Source organism: Convolutriloba macropyga, chromosome 1 (genome assembly GCF_964194025.1).
Source record: "Convolutriloba macropyga chromosome 1, txConMacr16.3, whole genome shotgun sequence".
Classification (NCBI taxonomy): Eukaryota; Metazoa; Xenacoelomorpha; order Acoela; family Convolutidae; genus Convolutriloba; species Convolutriloba macropyga.
In genome coordinates this window covers 18187152-18202764 of record NC_134468.1, presented here as the reverse complement: position 1 = coordinate 18202764, position 15613 = coordinate 18187152, and the positions used below count along the sequence as shown (strand labels likewise).

The 15613-nt window shown below is 35.3% G+C and overlaps 1 protein-coding gene across 1 annotated transcript; it reads left to right on the top strand.

Moving 5' to 3' along the window:
• The first annotated feature begins 479 nt into the window (after window positions 1-479).
• LOC142335984 (gamma-aminobutyric acid receptor subunit delta-like) lies at window positions 480-5189 on the top strand. The gene has a single exon (XM_075384422.1). The coding sequence runs from the start codon at window positions 3311-3313 to the stop codon at window positions 5024-5026; it is 1716 nt and encodes a 571-aa protein (XP_075240537.1). The 5' UTR covers window positions 480-3310; the 3' UTR covers window positions 5027-5189.
• The last annotated feature ends 10424 nt before the right edge of the window (window positions 5190-15613 follow it).

Here is a 15613-nt window from a genome sequence, read left to right as displayed (position 1 = left end):
CATTTATTCATCCTTTTATTCATTTTAATTTGTCAATGGTACCATGAATAGTTTTGGAGACTTTCCGGCCTTTAGTTTTTGTAACTTTTGTCTGTTATAGGTGCAAATATTAAATGCTTTTTCAACTTTTTATTATGGGATATTGTCAAAGACGTTATTATATAACTTTAAAGATCGTATTTATGGGACTGTTTTAAAAAAATTTTCACTCTTTGCAAGGCTTTTTAGTTTTTGTTGCTACTTGTGTTTTTTGTGAATTTTTTTTTCGTTGGTTTACCGTGATCTTATAACCAGCAGTATTTCTTCGTGTTTTTTATGCTTCATGAGGATCGATCCGTGAACCAGTTTGACCACTGGTCTTCCAAAATAGTTATTTTTCTTTTTTAATTTTTTTAAACTTCATTTATGTAGGGCCGTATTCTTATTCTTGAAACGTTCTGTATAGTTGTTGATTGTTAGGTTGTTAGTTTATTTTTTTGTAATTCAGGACTTGTCTTGCTATGTTATTGTCATCGAGATTACGACCATATGGAGTTGCACTCATATCCTTCAATAGTCTCCTTTTTGTTCATTTATTCATGCAATTCCGACTGAATAGCGTGTGTGATGTCATTTTTTCACTGTTTTTCGAGTTTTTTCGTTAATTTGGTTAAATAATTTGTCACATAAGACCTAGCTTGCTCTCAAAGATGACTTCCTCTCTGAAATTGAGTTTTGCTTCTTTAATTGAGGGAGATCATGTCAACTACGTACATGTGGCTCTAATTGAAGGTTATCCGGGGGACTAATAGAGAAAACATAAGTTGTACAATTTCTTCTGAATAAAAATATGAGATCTCGGCAACAAGTCTGAAAAAAATTTATCTTATTTTTTGTAATTGTTATTTGGAAACTGCTGATATACAAAGCTATCGTAGCTGTTTTATGGCCATCTGGTTATGGTTTATTTTGTTATGCCTGAGTTTTCTAAAATTGATCTAAACATTTCCACCACCTCGTGAACCTCTCCATTGTCGGATTGCACACTCCATTTCTTTAATTGATTTTACATGCAACGAACTTTAAAATGTGAAGGCTCCTTTTCCGATACAATTCGGAGACAAGAATTCGAAAAAATGTAGAATAAATGAAAAAAAGGACTCGTTTAGTTTAGCTAATTTTTGAAAAAAAGGACTGTACAGTAATGTACATTGAACATTTTTATAGAAAATATCTATTGTACGGAAACAAGATAAACTTTAAATTAATAAGGCTTCTTTCTCAAGAAAAAAATTGTTCCTAGATAACGATTTAATTAATTTTGGGATTTGCAATGGTAGCGCGGTCTTTGCAGAAGATTTTCATTCGCCAATCAATGTTGCTTCAACAGAAAAGGCATGCAGTCCCAAATTAGAGGAAGGTCAAGTGATTTGCGTCGTTCTGTCACCCCATATTGTGGATTTTTTTAAGCTCGGAATTTTTTGTCAGCGACTAGTCTTTAAAGCTATTTTTTAAACCCACCCAGAATTTTTAATTCCCATTTTGCCTTCACTTTAGCTAGACTGTGAAATATGCCCTTTTCAGCAAATTCTATTGTTTGACGACACATGTAGCTCAGCTTTTGTTCGAGGTTTTCTATACTGTATTTTGTGCCACTAAACAAGGAAAGCAAGTAGTTTGAAAGAAACTAGAAACGTCATTTGGTCTTCGAAATTGTATGTGGGCTGAGAATTGTCTTGCTCATAAAAGCTCTTCTACTCCCGGGAAGTTGGGATTAATTGTTCATAAAAAAGAATTGCTTTTTACAAGATCGCGGAGAGTTTTGAGCCATTTTTGAGCTCGGAGTTGGCAAGTATTTAAAGCCTCATTTGTGTATAAAAGTGAACAATTTTTCATTTGTTATTTTAATTGAAAGAAAATTGTTTTTGCCTTTCAAAGTAATCTAAACAATAATTCGGTTAATTATTGCGCAGATGTTTAAAAGGAGCAATTTGATGAACAGTTTTTGAATTAGCCTTTTGAAAGTCTTGACTGTGTGAAATGAATTGCTTTTAATATTTTATTCAAAAATCTCTTTGTGGACTGACAAAATGTAATGGAAGCAATATTGGCCAATGATAAATTTAGATGATATTCTTCACAAATATCTGAATGGTCGAATCTGGTTGGTCCGTTTTTATTAGTTATCATAAAATCTGCAGTCAAATTTTATTAAAAGTGCTGAGTATACCATTTACTATTAACTGGTGTGTGTATGATTGTTGAAGCATTTTATATTTGATTCAAATTAGACTAATTAGAAGCTTGTGGTGTAAACATAGCTCCCTTTTACTGCCTTTGAGTGAGCTGCTAGGCCACAAAAACAAATTGACCGGGGGTATTATATTGCCATCAATTCCGCCTGTTTAACTAGTTCACCTTGCTGTTTGTTATTGCGGGTTACACCGAGGGAGAGAGTGAAGGGGAGAGAATTGTGGGGGTTGTTTTAGTGCCTCGCTGGATGCCATTGCAAAATTTTATCTGCTCCTTTGATCTGCTCTGTGGCAGCTTGTGATTTCAAACAATATCAAAACTGGTCCCAATTACCACACCGCTTATACCACCACCCCACAATCTTAAAAGCCACCAACCCTACCATTATTCCCTTCTTTCGTCACTCTGATTGAGCCAGCAATGGTAAATACCCAAAGCCAGGTCTAATTTACACTTAACCTAAAATTATTCATAATCTTAAAATTATTCAGTTCCCAAATTTGCAGTCTTCGCATATGAACTTCAAACTTGACCGGTTGACGGAGAGTTTTTGATGTTTAAGTGAAGACTCTTTTGGCCAGTATTAAAACGTTAGTTTGAACCAGTGTTTAAATTAATTTTTCACGGTGATGTTATTGGTTTTTGGACGCTTCTTTTGTGCGGTTGATGTAGTTCATTACTTTGTCACAGGAAAGCTAATTGCGAGCGTTTTTGGTTTCCTTTTTGAATATATCAATTGAATTGAGGAAGAGTTTGTATGTGGTTGCGCGCCTTTGACATCCCGCGAGGAGTTCCTTGTTCCTGTTGAATAATTCGATTTTTGAACAGCCATTCCGCGTAATTGAGTTACATCAAAGACCTATAACTTTTCCTCAGTGCTTCCTGGGGAGCTAAAGTCAACAAAGTGGCACAAAGGCCTCTTTTCATTTTCTCCATCGCCACTTAGCTCATCAGAAATCAGTTCTTCTTTCCCATTCTCGTCTTTGCTCTATATTCTCCTCTTTCTTTTTTTCTCAAATAAATTCTAACACTACAGTTATTGCCCGCTAAACGGGATTTATTTACAACTACAGCAATCATGAGCTTCTTCCACGGTGGTAGGATCTTTTCTCTTATAATTCTTTTGAAGTCGGTGCCCTTTTCGAGCGGAGTCATTGGGCAGGAGTACTCTGTTTCCGAATCGCATTCGTCATACGAATTCGTCTCACCCACGTACAATAAACAGCTGCGCCCAAGTGAGGGTGGTAAAACGGACATTGTGCAAATCGGCATGTTTGTCAATTCCGTCCGAACAATCAGTGAAAATGACATGACTGTCATTTTGGACGTGTTTCTTCAAGCCATGTGGTCAGATCATAGACTAAATTGGACTTGGGACACATTCTACAGAGATCATATACGCTACAACATGCCCGACAAATGTATGAACGAGAGCTGTTACTTGAAAGAAATGACATTGGGCAAAGATTTCGCAGCGGCGATTTGGCGACCCGACTTCTACCTCCCGGATGCGATTCACATCATACCCGCAGACGATTACAATGACAATGTGTGCGTCAGGTTAAGTCCAGAATACGAGCTTTTCTATTCAAACCGACTGATAATTACAATTTCATGTATCATGAAGTTAGTCTATTTCCCTTTTGATAAGCACATATGTCCAATTTGCATCGGCTCGTACAAATACCACGATGCGTTAGTCGGAATGCGTTGGTCAAACGAACTCTCAGGCATGTATGAAGATCAGTTCACTGCCAATTTCTTCATGGAGGGCTATCGCAATGTCACCGATTACTATAATGTGACATTACCTTACTTGGAAGATAATTTCACAGAGCATTGCTTTAACATCACTATTCACAGGAAGTATAATATTTTTCTTGTCACGCTTTACCTGCCAAGCGTCTCTCTGGTTGCCCTTTCTTGGGTGAACTTCTGGATTGACCACAAAGCAATTCCGGCCAGAGCTGGCCTGTCAATCACAGCCATATTGGCTCAGATTACCCTGATTGTGGGCATGGCCAGCCGATTCCCCTCAGTGAGTGACCTGAAAATGGCTGATCTCTATTTGACTGTGAACTTTATCTACACTTTTGCTACTCTGATTGAATTTGCAATTGTGTCCTACAATCCCGAAGATAAACGTCCGAAAAAAATCAGCACCACTAAAGTCAGTAGCGGAGCTCCACCGCCCAATACTACAATTCTGTCCAATACTGCACCAGCCATCAACAAAAATGGAAATGCGGAAAGATTGCGCAACCATCAACAAGTCTTCAAACCAGGACCACCCACGCACTCAGCGTCTGCGAATTCTATTTTACCCAAAACTTCTGGTCACAAAATGTATTCTTCACTTCAGGCCGAAACGGAAGAGATATTACAAAACGGTTCTGTTTTGGGACCAGCTAGTAGGTTGCTCGATCAGAATATTGCTGATGATCCCAACATCAAGAAACCGGGATTTGGTATTATGCAGGACGCTGGCAACCGATTCAGTTTAAACGATTACGTTCATCTAAGACAGCGACCGCAAAACGAACTGAGGGATTTCTTGGAAATTCGAACGTCTTCGCTTCGAGCGGCTAAAGAAGCCCGCAAGGCTGCGAAAAGAGCGGAACGGCAATCGGGTCATACAAATTTGGACGATGTTTCTAAATTCGTTTTCCCCACTACTTTTATTATATGGAACTTTATCTTTTTCTCCACAAATCTGGTTCTGGCTGAGAAAACTTGCATTCTGCTGAAATACTTTGCAGAAAGTTACTGTACAAGAGTTTGCCCTCTCTGTTGAAGCTCAGAATAGAATAAAACTGCCATAATTAGTGCTACTCTTTTTAAAACTCTGTTGTGGTTTTCATGCTAACTTCTAGCACACCTTATTATGATCAAATCAATGTGAAATTTTATGAAACATATTTTTGATATTAGATGTCTCAATTTAATTTTTTTTTCTATTTTATTCAATTATAAGGAAATTTAGCGGCACTTCTATTTTATCAGCCTGCTATATAAATTTTCTGTTTTTGAATTCATGACATAACAGAATATTTTGTTTGCATTTTTTGTTTGCGAATCGGGATTTTGAACTTATGTTTGAGGTCATAAAAGTTGGTGTTTTTGTAGTGAAATATGAGTATATTGTCCACTCAATTTGCGCTGCTATTTATTAGGTATTGTAAAAAGTAGGTGGAAACAATCGAGCAAGAGGCTAATCTCATATTCGGAACCTTTGCGACAACTGTGAGCTATCAAATTTCACATAGATTAATCCAAGAATAGGCTGCTGAAAATCAATATTTCCCCAATTACCTCGTCTCATATTTTCCACCTTTTATTATTGCTTCCTTTCCCTTTTTCCTTTTTATGAGCTAACTAAGTTTACAATCATGTTCCTATTTAAGTGTTTGTAGATTACTACTTGCCCCTGCAGTAGTAGTAGTATTTTGAGTGTAGTGAAAGGTTGCATTTGGTGGTGGCAGTGGTCCTTTTTAGACTATATGAGGAAGTCTTATCTTCTTAATACAGCCTAAGCGTCCTTTTGGCTTTTCATCTCAATTCATATCCAACTGAATGACCACAGTGTGCAAACAAAGCTTTGCCGGAAACACACTTAATCTCAATTGTTTCCAGGCATTTCATTGACTACCAAAAATGGCAATTGAATACCAGAAAAATTGTTCCAGAAAAATACGAAGTTTTGTGAAGTGCGAATTTTGATATGATTTCCAAATTTTATCCTACTTGTGAGTTTTCCTGGGATCCGATTGAAATTCATAGTTCAACAAATATATAGTTCTTTTATGGACCTAAAACAGTTCGCGTGGTTTGAAACTCGGCTACTTTGTTTCTTGCCTGTGATCTGTTTTTGAAATAAAAACTACCTAATGAGAGCAGAAACTAATGTTCAACTGTCAATAAACCGTTTGATTTATGCTTTCTAGGATCAGATAAACAAAACAAACTTCCTAATTTGAGCTATATTTTGTACAGCCAGGGGAATGTGTGATCAAAAAGTTACGTCTAAAGGAGGCGGCTTTATAAGACTATACACAGCGGAGGGCAAATTTTGTTCGGTTTAATTGGCCTGTTTTAATAAATTGACATTGACGCGGGTAGTACGCTTCACGAGGAAAGAAACATACTTTTTGTGTGGCAAACTGAAAGATCTTTGGTAAATGAACAGAATTTTGTGTCGACTCGTGTGCTAGGACTGTACATAATGGGTTGATTATGTTATTTTGACCATTAGCTTATTTTGGAGTCCTGTTTGTCTGATGGGAGTCTGCGTGAGATCCCAATGATAGTTGTACTAGCTGAGGTCGGGCATATTGCTTTGAAAAGATATATCATATTTTGAAGGTCGCATTTGTGATTATTTATTTCAGTTCCCCGACTGGGGGCTGTCTCAGGTACAGTAAACTATTGTAAAATGTAATTGCTTAGGAGGGGTAACTTTTATATTTTCAATTTGAAATCAAATGATTTAATGATTCGCTGGCATACGCAATTATACCAGTGGGAACCAAATGTAAGTTTAGTATTGTGATGCACCGAATACTACATTCCTTATAAATTGTATGATAAAATGGTCATTAATATGTTGATGAAAGTGATTGTACCAAATTTGGCATTAAAAGAAGTTTGAGTTTGGTAAATCGAATTGGGTAACAAATATAACTTTCTCCTATACCTTCCTTGAAAAGCAGTACAATTTACAGAAAAAGTTGTCCAGTCTGATCTCTGCAGAAAAGCTTTTTCCTTCATTTTGTTATTTTTTGCCTGAAAATCGATGTTAATTCCTTAAGTGGATGGTCATTTGTTTTGAAGGCTACCGGAATTTTTTAATGACATGTGGCCTCAAGATGCAAATACTCATTGTTTGTTCGAGACATTGATTTCCCACCAGTTTCTTTTTCATGGTTTTAATTACGATGTCCTTTAGTTTTTTTAACAGAATTGAATACTGATTTGATCTTTTGAGTTTCCACATTGCTTTTAAAAAGTCACCTCGATAAATGAACTAATTCAAATTTATTGAGTTATCAGATTTTCAAAATCGTTGAAGGCTTGAAGAATTATTTTAATTCAGTGAATTATATATAGGCGTTTGAGCATTGATGTTTAAGGAAATGTTGATGTTTTTATGCGATTCTTTGTACTACCAATTTTTTTTAATCGTACCACCAAATTTTTGTGAAAGAAACAGGATAGAAACAGGATAGACTTTTAAAGCCCGGGAGAATTAAGTTGAGCATTTCTTTTTGAGCCTTAATGGTCCTAAGTGTGCGATTCACTGAAGATGACGAGAAGTCATAATTTCCTGGTGTGAAAGGCAATTCTTGGTATTTCGGACCCACACATTTTACCCCGCACCCCCCAAATGCTTGCCGCACGCACACACACACACACACACACAGAGAACAACAAAACAAGACGCGTCACAACGAACTGTGCTGTGTAGTCGTAAATGTCACTTTTTCATCGCCTATTCCTCCCGCGCTCCTTTTGCCCCCAACCCCCCCCCCCCCCCCTGAGTTCGGTCTCTGCCCCTTTTCAGTTGAGATAGTTCCCTTAAGCTTAAGCTAGCGATTATCAAAGCGAACCCCTGACCTGTTGTTTGTGAGAAATTCCTCCGACGTTAGTCGATTTTCTTTTAATGTTTCTGCTTGCATTCAGACAAAACGTATTTGTTGAATCGCAGATAAGAGCAGAAAAATTACAAGCGGAAGCAACTTCATGAAACAATGTCACTTCATTTCGAAGCATCGTAAGCTTTCAAAACCTCCGAAAGATAAAAATTTTTGTGGATAAAGTTAGTGACAAGTGTAAACCGTGTACGAACAAAACAGTCCCAGACAAAACAGCGTAAACCAATGTAAGCGTTTGGTACAGATAATGGTGGAACTGACTCTGAAATGTTAATATTTAAATGTTAATGTTAAGTTACATTTTGAGCCAGCTGCCATAAGTTTGAATGCAATTTGAATCGACATTTGCTCTATTTCCAAGCATCAAATCCGCAAAATGTTTCTTTTTTACGTATTATGTGCTGAAGAATTTGGTGTTTGGGTACGACAGAACGTATTGCAAAGCTTTGCAGGCGAATTCTGCATTTTAAATAACAGGGGTGCTGTCTCGTTGTGTATCATTTTCTGGCCTTTTGATCTTCATTTATATATTTAGATAATTTAATTGTCAGCAGATAAACTCAAGTTAATAGAAAATGAGGTGAAATATCACTGTTTGGAACAGATCAAAAGCAGTTTTTTAGGCAAATAGAAAAAAAATCAGATTGCATAATGGTTTTAGAAGGCAATTTTTTTGTTAAATGTTGATGTTGTGAAACTTTTTTTGTGCTCCTCGACGTTTTTGATAAGTTTTAAAGTAGCAGGAAAGTTTGTTTTTACCTTAAATATCTGTTATTTAATTAGGTTTTCAAAATTTTTAAAGCACTTTTGATTTTTTTCATCCCCTCTGCATACAATATTAACCGATTGTTTCACTGTATAGGACGGCAACTGCTTGGAAAATTTACAAAGCGGGTGTGGAAAAAGCGAACAAATATCATCGAATAAGGAGATGAATATCAAAGTTGTGTTTGGGTAGAGTCTCTCTAAATCATGATCGGGGATTAAGGGAAAGGGTTCATCTGTTTATTTTAACAATATCAGTGCACTGCTTAAGAGGTAGTCTTTTGGATCCTGTCCACTCTAATTTTCAAAAGTTGAGCTAAATTCATGGGAGTCCAATATAACTCCTGAGTTAGTAAGCTATTTTCTGAATTGATTGTTTGTGAGTCAACTTGAAGTCGAAGGTTTAAAAGTATATCGCTAAATATTTGAAGCAGCTGCCGATTGTAATTAGTCAGATTTTAGTCAGATTTCAGTTGGTTTTATATTTTGTAGTTTTAAGTGAAGTTTTTGATTTGTCACTGTAAGCAAATATGGGTGGTGCGAAACGTGACATTAAGTAGGCTTTAGTTGGATAAAATGAAAAGAGTGAGCTAAGCAGGCAGCTTGAATATTTTTCCTTTGTATCTTTAGTGGGATTATGGTTGCAATGAATGGTATCAATTACTGTTCCCCCGATAAAAATAATAGTATCATTTCATTTTGGAGCTGTTACATTACTTTAGACAAAAATTTGGAAAAAATACCTATGTCTACTGGTAAGGTGAGAGTTTCATAAGCGAAAAGTATAAAAATATTTCAGTGGTTGATTAATTGAAAGTGTATTGTAATGAGAGAGCTCACCAATCAATGAGCTAGTGGAGTCAAGAGTGCGAGTTTGCTCAGCTTTTCTTTCGTCGACAGAATTTTCATTGAAGTTGGTGCAAAGTTGCCCTGAATATTTATAATTGTAATCTCGACTTTGGCGTTTATTATGGGAACCGCCAAATTTTATAGTTTATTGCTGCGACCTGTCGTCTTCATTTCTGTGGCTTAGGCACTTGTATTGGCCTGCGTGTTAACCAAGTTTATTTGGACTCAAAAACTGCTAAGATATTTCAAGCTGTAATCTGCATTGCTTTGTCATTGTCCTTGACTAATGGCTGTTATATCCAGCTGTCTATTATGTACCTTGAAAGATCATACAAAGAGGTCTAGATATTTCCAGATAATAGTAGAAGCAACATTGTATTATGGACATGACTTCTGATTTGATTCGCTCTTGCTTTATTGAAGTTTGAGTGTCCTGATAAGGTAGCTAGGACAGGTTATGGAAGAGGGAAATCACTTAGCGGAAAGTGGGCAGTTCAAATTGTGTGTCCGCTCGATTTCACCCAGTTTCCTCTATTAGTCTTGAAAAGCTGTCAGTTTTATGTTCCCTTCCTTTCGAGTGGTTGTAAAAGACGCATGCCTGGGTGCTCTCTTTAATGGTATCTGGCGCCGCAATTTTGAAAAATTATTGCAATTGCTACGTAAATGTTTCAGTTTACCTCGGCTGTATTTTAATACTCTCTTTGATTTCCACAATTCTAGCTAGCTTTTTTAAGCTGAAACTGTAATATGAATTTGCGTATCATTATATGCCCCGCCAGATGTACATAGATTATTCAACCAAGAGATGTAAAACTTGTTGTGAAAGCGCAAAACATCTTTAGACCCTAAATTATTAGATGTACCTCCTATTTGTGAACTCTCCATAACCTCAAGTGGAGTTAATTTTCTTTTGAATAACCTAATTGAATTTTCGTTGTGTCCTTTTAGCACTATGCACTAAAAACTTTTTGACGGCGTGCAGATATTGCACAGTATTTTTAACTTTTAATTTTTATTCAGTTTTCTGCTTCTTAGTCAAGGAAAACTTGTAGCTGACCAATAAAATTGTTCTTAACAAGTTCTGTCTAATTAAAAATTTTGGTCTCAAGGTTTGTTAATGCCTGCAATAGCTATACTTGCACCTACACGGAGCTGTGATATGCTATTATTAGTTGATTATTAATTGCCTTCAAACGAAATTTGAATCATTCATTGTAAACATGTGTATTTTTATGCAAAATTTTTGCTGGACCAATTTGTTCTAGAACATTTTTTCAATTTCACTGACAGAGTGGCCTTTTCGCGCATGACTTCTGGATATTTGATATTCAGAAATTAGGTCTGTTACTAAAATAAAAGCGACTCTTAGATAAACTATTACAGGAGCCTGATAGACGGAGTGGTAAATTATTCAGTCTATTGTGCCGGATGGCGAGGAATCGAACCCCTACTAGGTCAGAATTTTTTGTCGAGGTAAGAATTTTTTGTCAAGGTAAGAATTTTTTGTCAAGTCCAAAAATAATTGTCAAGGCCTCTTGAAAAATTGTTTCAAATGCTTAAAACGGTTTCTAGTAGGTTTTCTTCTTACAGAAGCTGATAATATCCGATGGATACTTTTTGCTCCGGAGGATTGGAGTGCAATTTTAAGACAGCCGATGAAGCCTAGAGAGCTCTATTCGAGTAATTTGAAAGTATCAGTTATATCGGAGTCTATTTTTGGTGTTGGATTTTGTTTGCTGTTTTCTGCAAATTGTCAACCCAAATCTGACTTCTTAACATTTATTTGGTATTTTATAACCAAAATATACGTCAAGAGTTTTGGCATGAAAAGGTCAATCGAAATAATTTTATTAAATGAGCATTGTTTTTACTTTTTTAAAAAATATATCTTTGTATGATTAAATTTGCAGCATGTTTGTCGCTATTTCGTTTCTTAAAAATTATTTTCTGCCCTCATTTTTAGTTCTAAAAATTTTACTTAGATTGTGTATGACTGAGGAATAAAGTTCAAAAATTTGTAGAAATTTTCTTTTGTTAGTGATAAGCTTTTTGTCAAAAATTAGTCTAGTTACTAAATTAGTAACGTAATTAAAATAGTCAACTAAATAAAATGAGTATAAGTTAATCAGGTAGTTCGGAAGCTTATTGACAAATGAATAAACTGCTTGAAGACGGTGAAGTAGGTTGGTCTTGGGTAGTTTTCTAGGCGATTTTTTACCTTAATGTTTGAAGCGCCGAAATATGTAATTTATTCTGGTTTCAGCATTAGTTGCTACGAGGCGTCAAAAGAATGAAAACACTGCAACAATTTGTATAATTGAATTTATCCCTCTATCTTATTTGTCTTATCGTCCAATCATGTTGACATTGAGAGCTCAAAACAATGGAGTTGGCAAAAAGGATTTGACCTGGACTGTCGAACACAGCAAGATTTCAGAAAATTTGCTGCCATTTATGTATGAAGCTGCAAATAAATGAAGCTAGTGGGTAGGAAGCAATTTCATAAAAAAGATATCTGAAGACGTCATCGATATAAAAGATCCACACTATTGTCAAAAATCGCCAGATATTTTCATAAAATTTTTATAGAGTTGCACAGTGAAGAGCTAACTTGATCTAGTGTTTTTGTTGAGCTCATTCAAATTTTTGTTTTGGAGGGCTGGTATAAATTATCGAGCGGGTTCATTTTCGCTGTTCTGGGCGTGGCTTCGTGTCAGTTGTTGAGCTATTTCTTGATCTTAACGTTCGCTCATTAAGTCATTTTTATGCTAGCCCCTTTTTTGATCAGATAATATTTTGACTTTTTGAGAGCATCCCAGACTAACTTGTGTGGTGTCTATTTAAAGCACTCTAAGTCTAGAATTTCACTACAAAGTTTTTCGAAAAAGTTTTACAACAATTTTGACCAACAATTTAAGGCAAATTAGACACATTTTGATCAAAATTAGTAAAAATTGGGTCAAAATTCAATCAATTCAGGCAATAGGCCGTTGTTTTGAAGGTATCCTCGAAAAACAATTTTTTTAGCGCTTTGTCATTGCATACAGCTGAGGAGAAAAGTGAGCCAATTTTTCAGCAAATTTTTACTGATTTTTATGAATTTTATGAATTTATAGAAAGTAATCGTTTTTAGCTTACTTTTTTTTTATCAGATGTTGAGATCATTTTAAATAATTGTTCTAGTTTTGAGAAACAGCGAGGAAATAGTTTGAAATCTGTCTATGGGTGGTTAATTATTATTGAAAGTTTTTGAAAACTCAAAACTTTTGTTCAGATTTTATATCGAACCTGAAAAATTAAGAAAAGTTTAGCCTGAAAAATTAAGAAAAGTTATACGGTTTTGCGATAGCATGCACTTGGTCCGCAGGCACATTCCACTGAACAGCAGCCAACAGTGACATACTGTAATGCTAACTTTTTTGGGCTACACTTAGATTTGAAAAAAATTTGCAAAATGTTTGTCTTTAACACATTTTATACTATTGACGTTTTTTAATGGTTTTGTCAATCAGTAAAAGAGCAGTCAACCAGATATTGTTGTATTCCCACTCCGTATAATTTAGATGGTAACTCGGTGCAATTATTTTTTTTGAAGAACACTTGATACACTGTAATGATTTTGCGGTCAATTGAAAATCAGATTTGCGACTTGATTTTAATCACACGGTGGCAGAAGAGAGGAAAGCGCAACAAAAAAAGTATTAGCTTTAGGGCGCGAACTGCAAAAAAAAGACTTTCACCAAGTTTTGTTGACGTGCGGTGCTCTAAATGCTGTTTTGTACTGTTATCCTGTTTTCAATATCAGATTTCTTCACGATTTTTCAATTGCCCCAATTGTTTGCAGGATTGGTATAATTTTTTGACATCTTTTGAAAAATGTTTGGAATTCTTTTAGTTCTAGCTCTCCTAATTGTTTTTTGTTGTTTTGACTGATGATCATCATTGCTGATGATATTGTGAATTTCAAAGAGGCAGGTTTTTGTTTTCAGTTCGTTCGTGCGTACTGAATGGATTCGCCTGCTAAAGGAGACAATTTTTATTTTTTCAAAAATAACTTCGTTTCAAATTTGTCCTGGTCTGTTTTCTCTCTAATTTGCTGATTTTTTTATTTTTAAATGTCAAATCGAAAAAATTGGTCTTTAATTTACTTAAATTTGTCTCTTTGTGTTTCAATTTTTGTTTACTAATTCAGTGTTGTGACATAGAGAAACATCTCTGATTTTAAGATAGTTGTCTTCTTTGTTGTTTTAATCTCAAATTTTTCACTTGTTGTCCCAATGTAGTGGGTTGAGAGCTTTTGCATGCTCTGTTTTTTGGTTTTAAAAGTGGCCTGTTTTTCAATAACTGAGACGCCACCTGTATGTACAAGTGAAGTCGATTTTGATATTTGCGTGTGGCTTTCATTGTGATGCTAAATTTATTCTGTCCTAACATTTGACTACTTTGATATCACAATAGATTTGAGAGTATTATATATCAGACCTTTTTTCGTTTTACTATTAGCCACCTCAGCTTCTCAGCCGGCTATTATAGCGCTCCTAGTTTTAAAAATTCAAAGAATTTGAATTGTATTGGGGTGGTGTCTTTTTTTAAGATCTGTTCACACATTTTTTCATTATTTTCGAAGTCAAATTGGAGTAGTGATTTTGGTCGAGCCGAAACAGGAAATGGAGCGAAAAGGCGAGTGGTTTTGCGGCGTGAAATTTTTTCGCTCTAATTTTAAAATAGAGTGAAAATTCGGTGAAACTGGAAGTAGTTTTCCCAATCCATTCATAGTTCATTCTAGGCCTATTTTTTGTTAGAATCAAATTTACATTTCTCGCTAATGGTTTTTTTGTCCACGCTAGCGGCATTTTGACATCGATTTTCTGTTTTATCTGATTTTTTCAGGAATGGTTTTCCCAATTCACTGATGGTCCGTTCTACGTCTAGTTTTCTGTTTAGTCAATGAAAATTCTTTGAATTGTACGTCAGGCCTTGTCCTGTTGTGTTTTTTTAATTCGTCGAATAAAAATTTTTGCTTTATCTTAGTTCACAGCTTGTTCAAAATTTTGCGTGAAATCTTTCTGACTTCTCTAGGTTAGTTTCACTCTTCTTCCATTCTGCTCAAATAATTTTTAGACAGCAGTTGCTCAGCAAAGCAATTCAAAATGAACTGAGTCAGTATCAAAAACGAAATAGAAACGGTGTAAAACCATACGTCCAATTTTAGATGCCGGTTACCCTAACTTTGTCCTTAAATACCATCTCTAATGCTTATTGGTATTGATACTAGCCCGTGTGTGGTCTCACTACGAAACAGGAGTACGTTCAGCTCCAAAATGACATCAAAATAGTTCGCACTTTGAAATTGTTTGTACAAAAATCATTTTTTCACTAGTTTTTTTTCTCTTCTTTCAAGCCAAGTCTTGGTTATGGGAATCAACGGCGGCTATTTTCCGGCAATCTGCCGGGTATGTTTCAAATTTTCGTGACTTGTACAGCCTTTTTTGGAAATGTTTTTGAACAAAACTTTCTTCTCGAGAAAAATAGAGTTTTGGAAACAAATGACTTGGAATCAGAAGCCATCATTTTGACGCTAAAATTGGTAAAATTTTTCAATGAATTTTTGACGGAGACTGATGAAGCATAATCAAATCACGATGGAAGAAAAGTCTTTTGATATTGTTTCGATAATATTAGTGCAACTCAGTTTTTTTTGTAATTCAAGAATACTTAGTCTTTGTTTCTCTGAAAATTCAAATGTTTTTTCCTGTTGTTTTTCTGTAAACTTCGGCTGAATAACATTAACGTTTTCCATAGCAGCTTTATGAAACTATTGTTTGGTTGTAATGATTTTTTCCTTTTTTCATGTTGAAAATTCGTGAATGATTTTGAGGCTTACTATTTTAATTTAACAATAAGGAACTGCAATTGGTTGAAACAGGTTCTTTATTGTTCAAAAATAACTCAATTTCTGAAACTAGTGATATTTTTTATATTTGGTCTGAATTCGTTCATTACTTCATTTTCGAAAACCGAAAAGGAATTATGGTCGCAGTATGTTAACTTTCACAAATCATCCGGTCGAGTGAACAGGCTGAAAAGATCACGTTTAAGAGGCGTGTAAAGTGATC

Bases quoted from the DNA above. Each gene is read 5' to 3' on its own strand.
- LOC142335984 (XM_075384422.1), top strand. From the start codon at position 3,311: ATGAGCTTCTTCCACGGTGGTAGGATCTTTTCTCTTATAATTCTTTTG.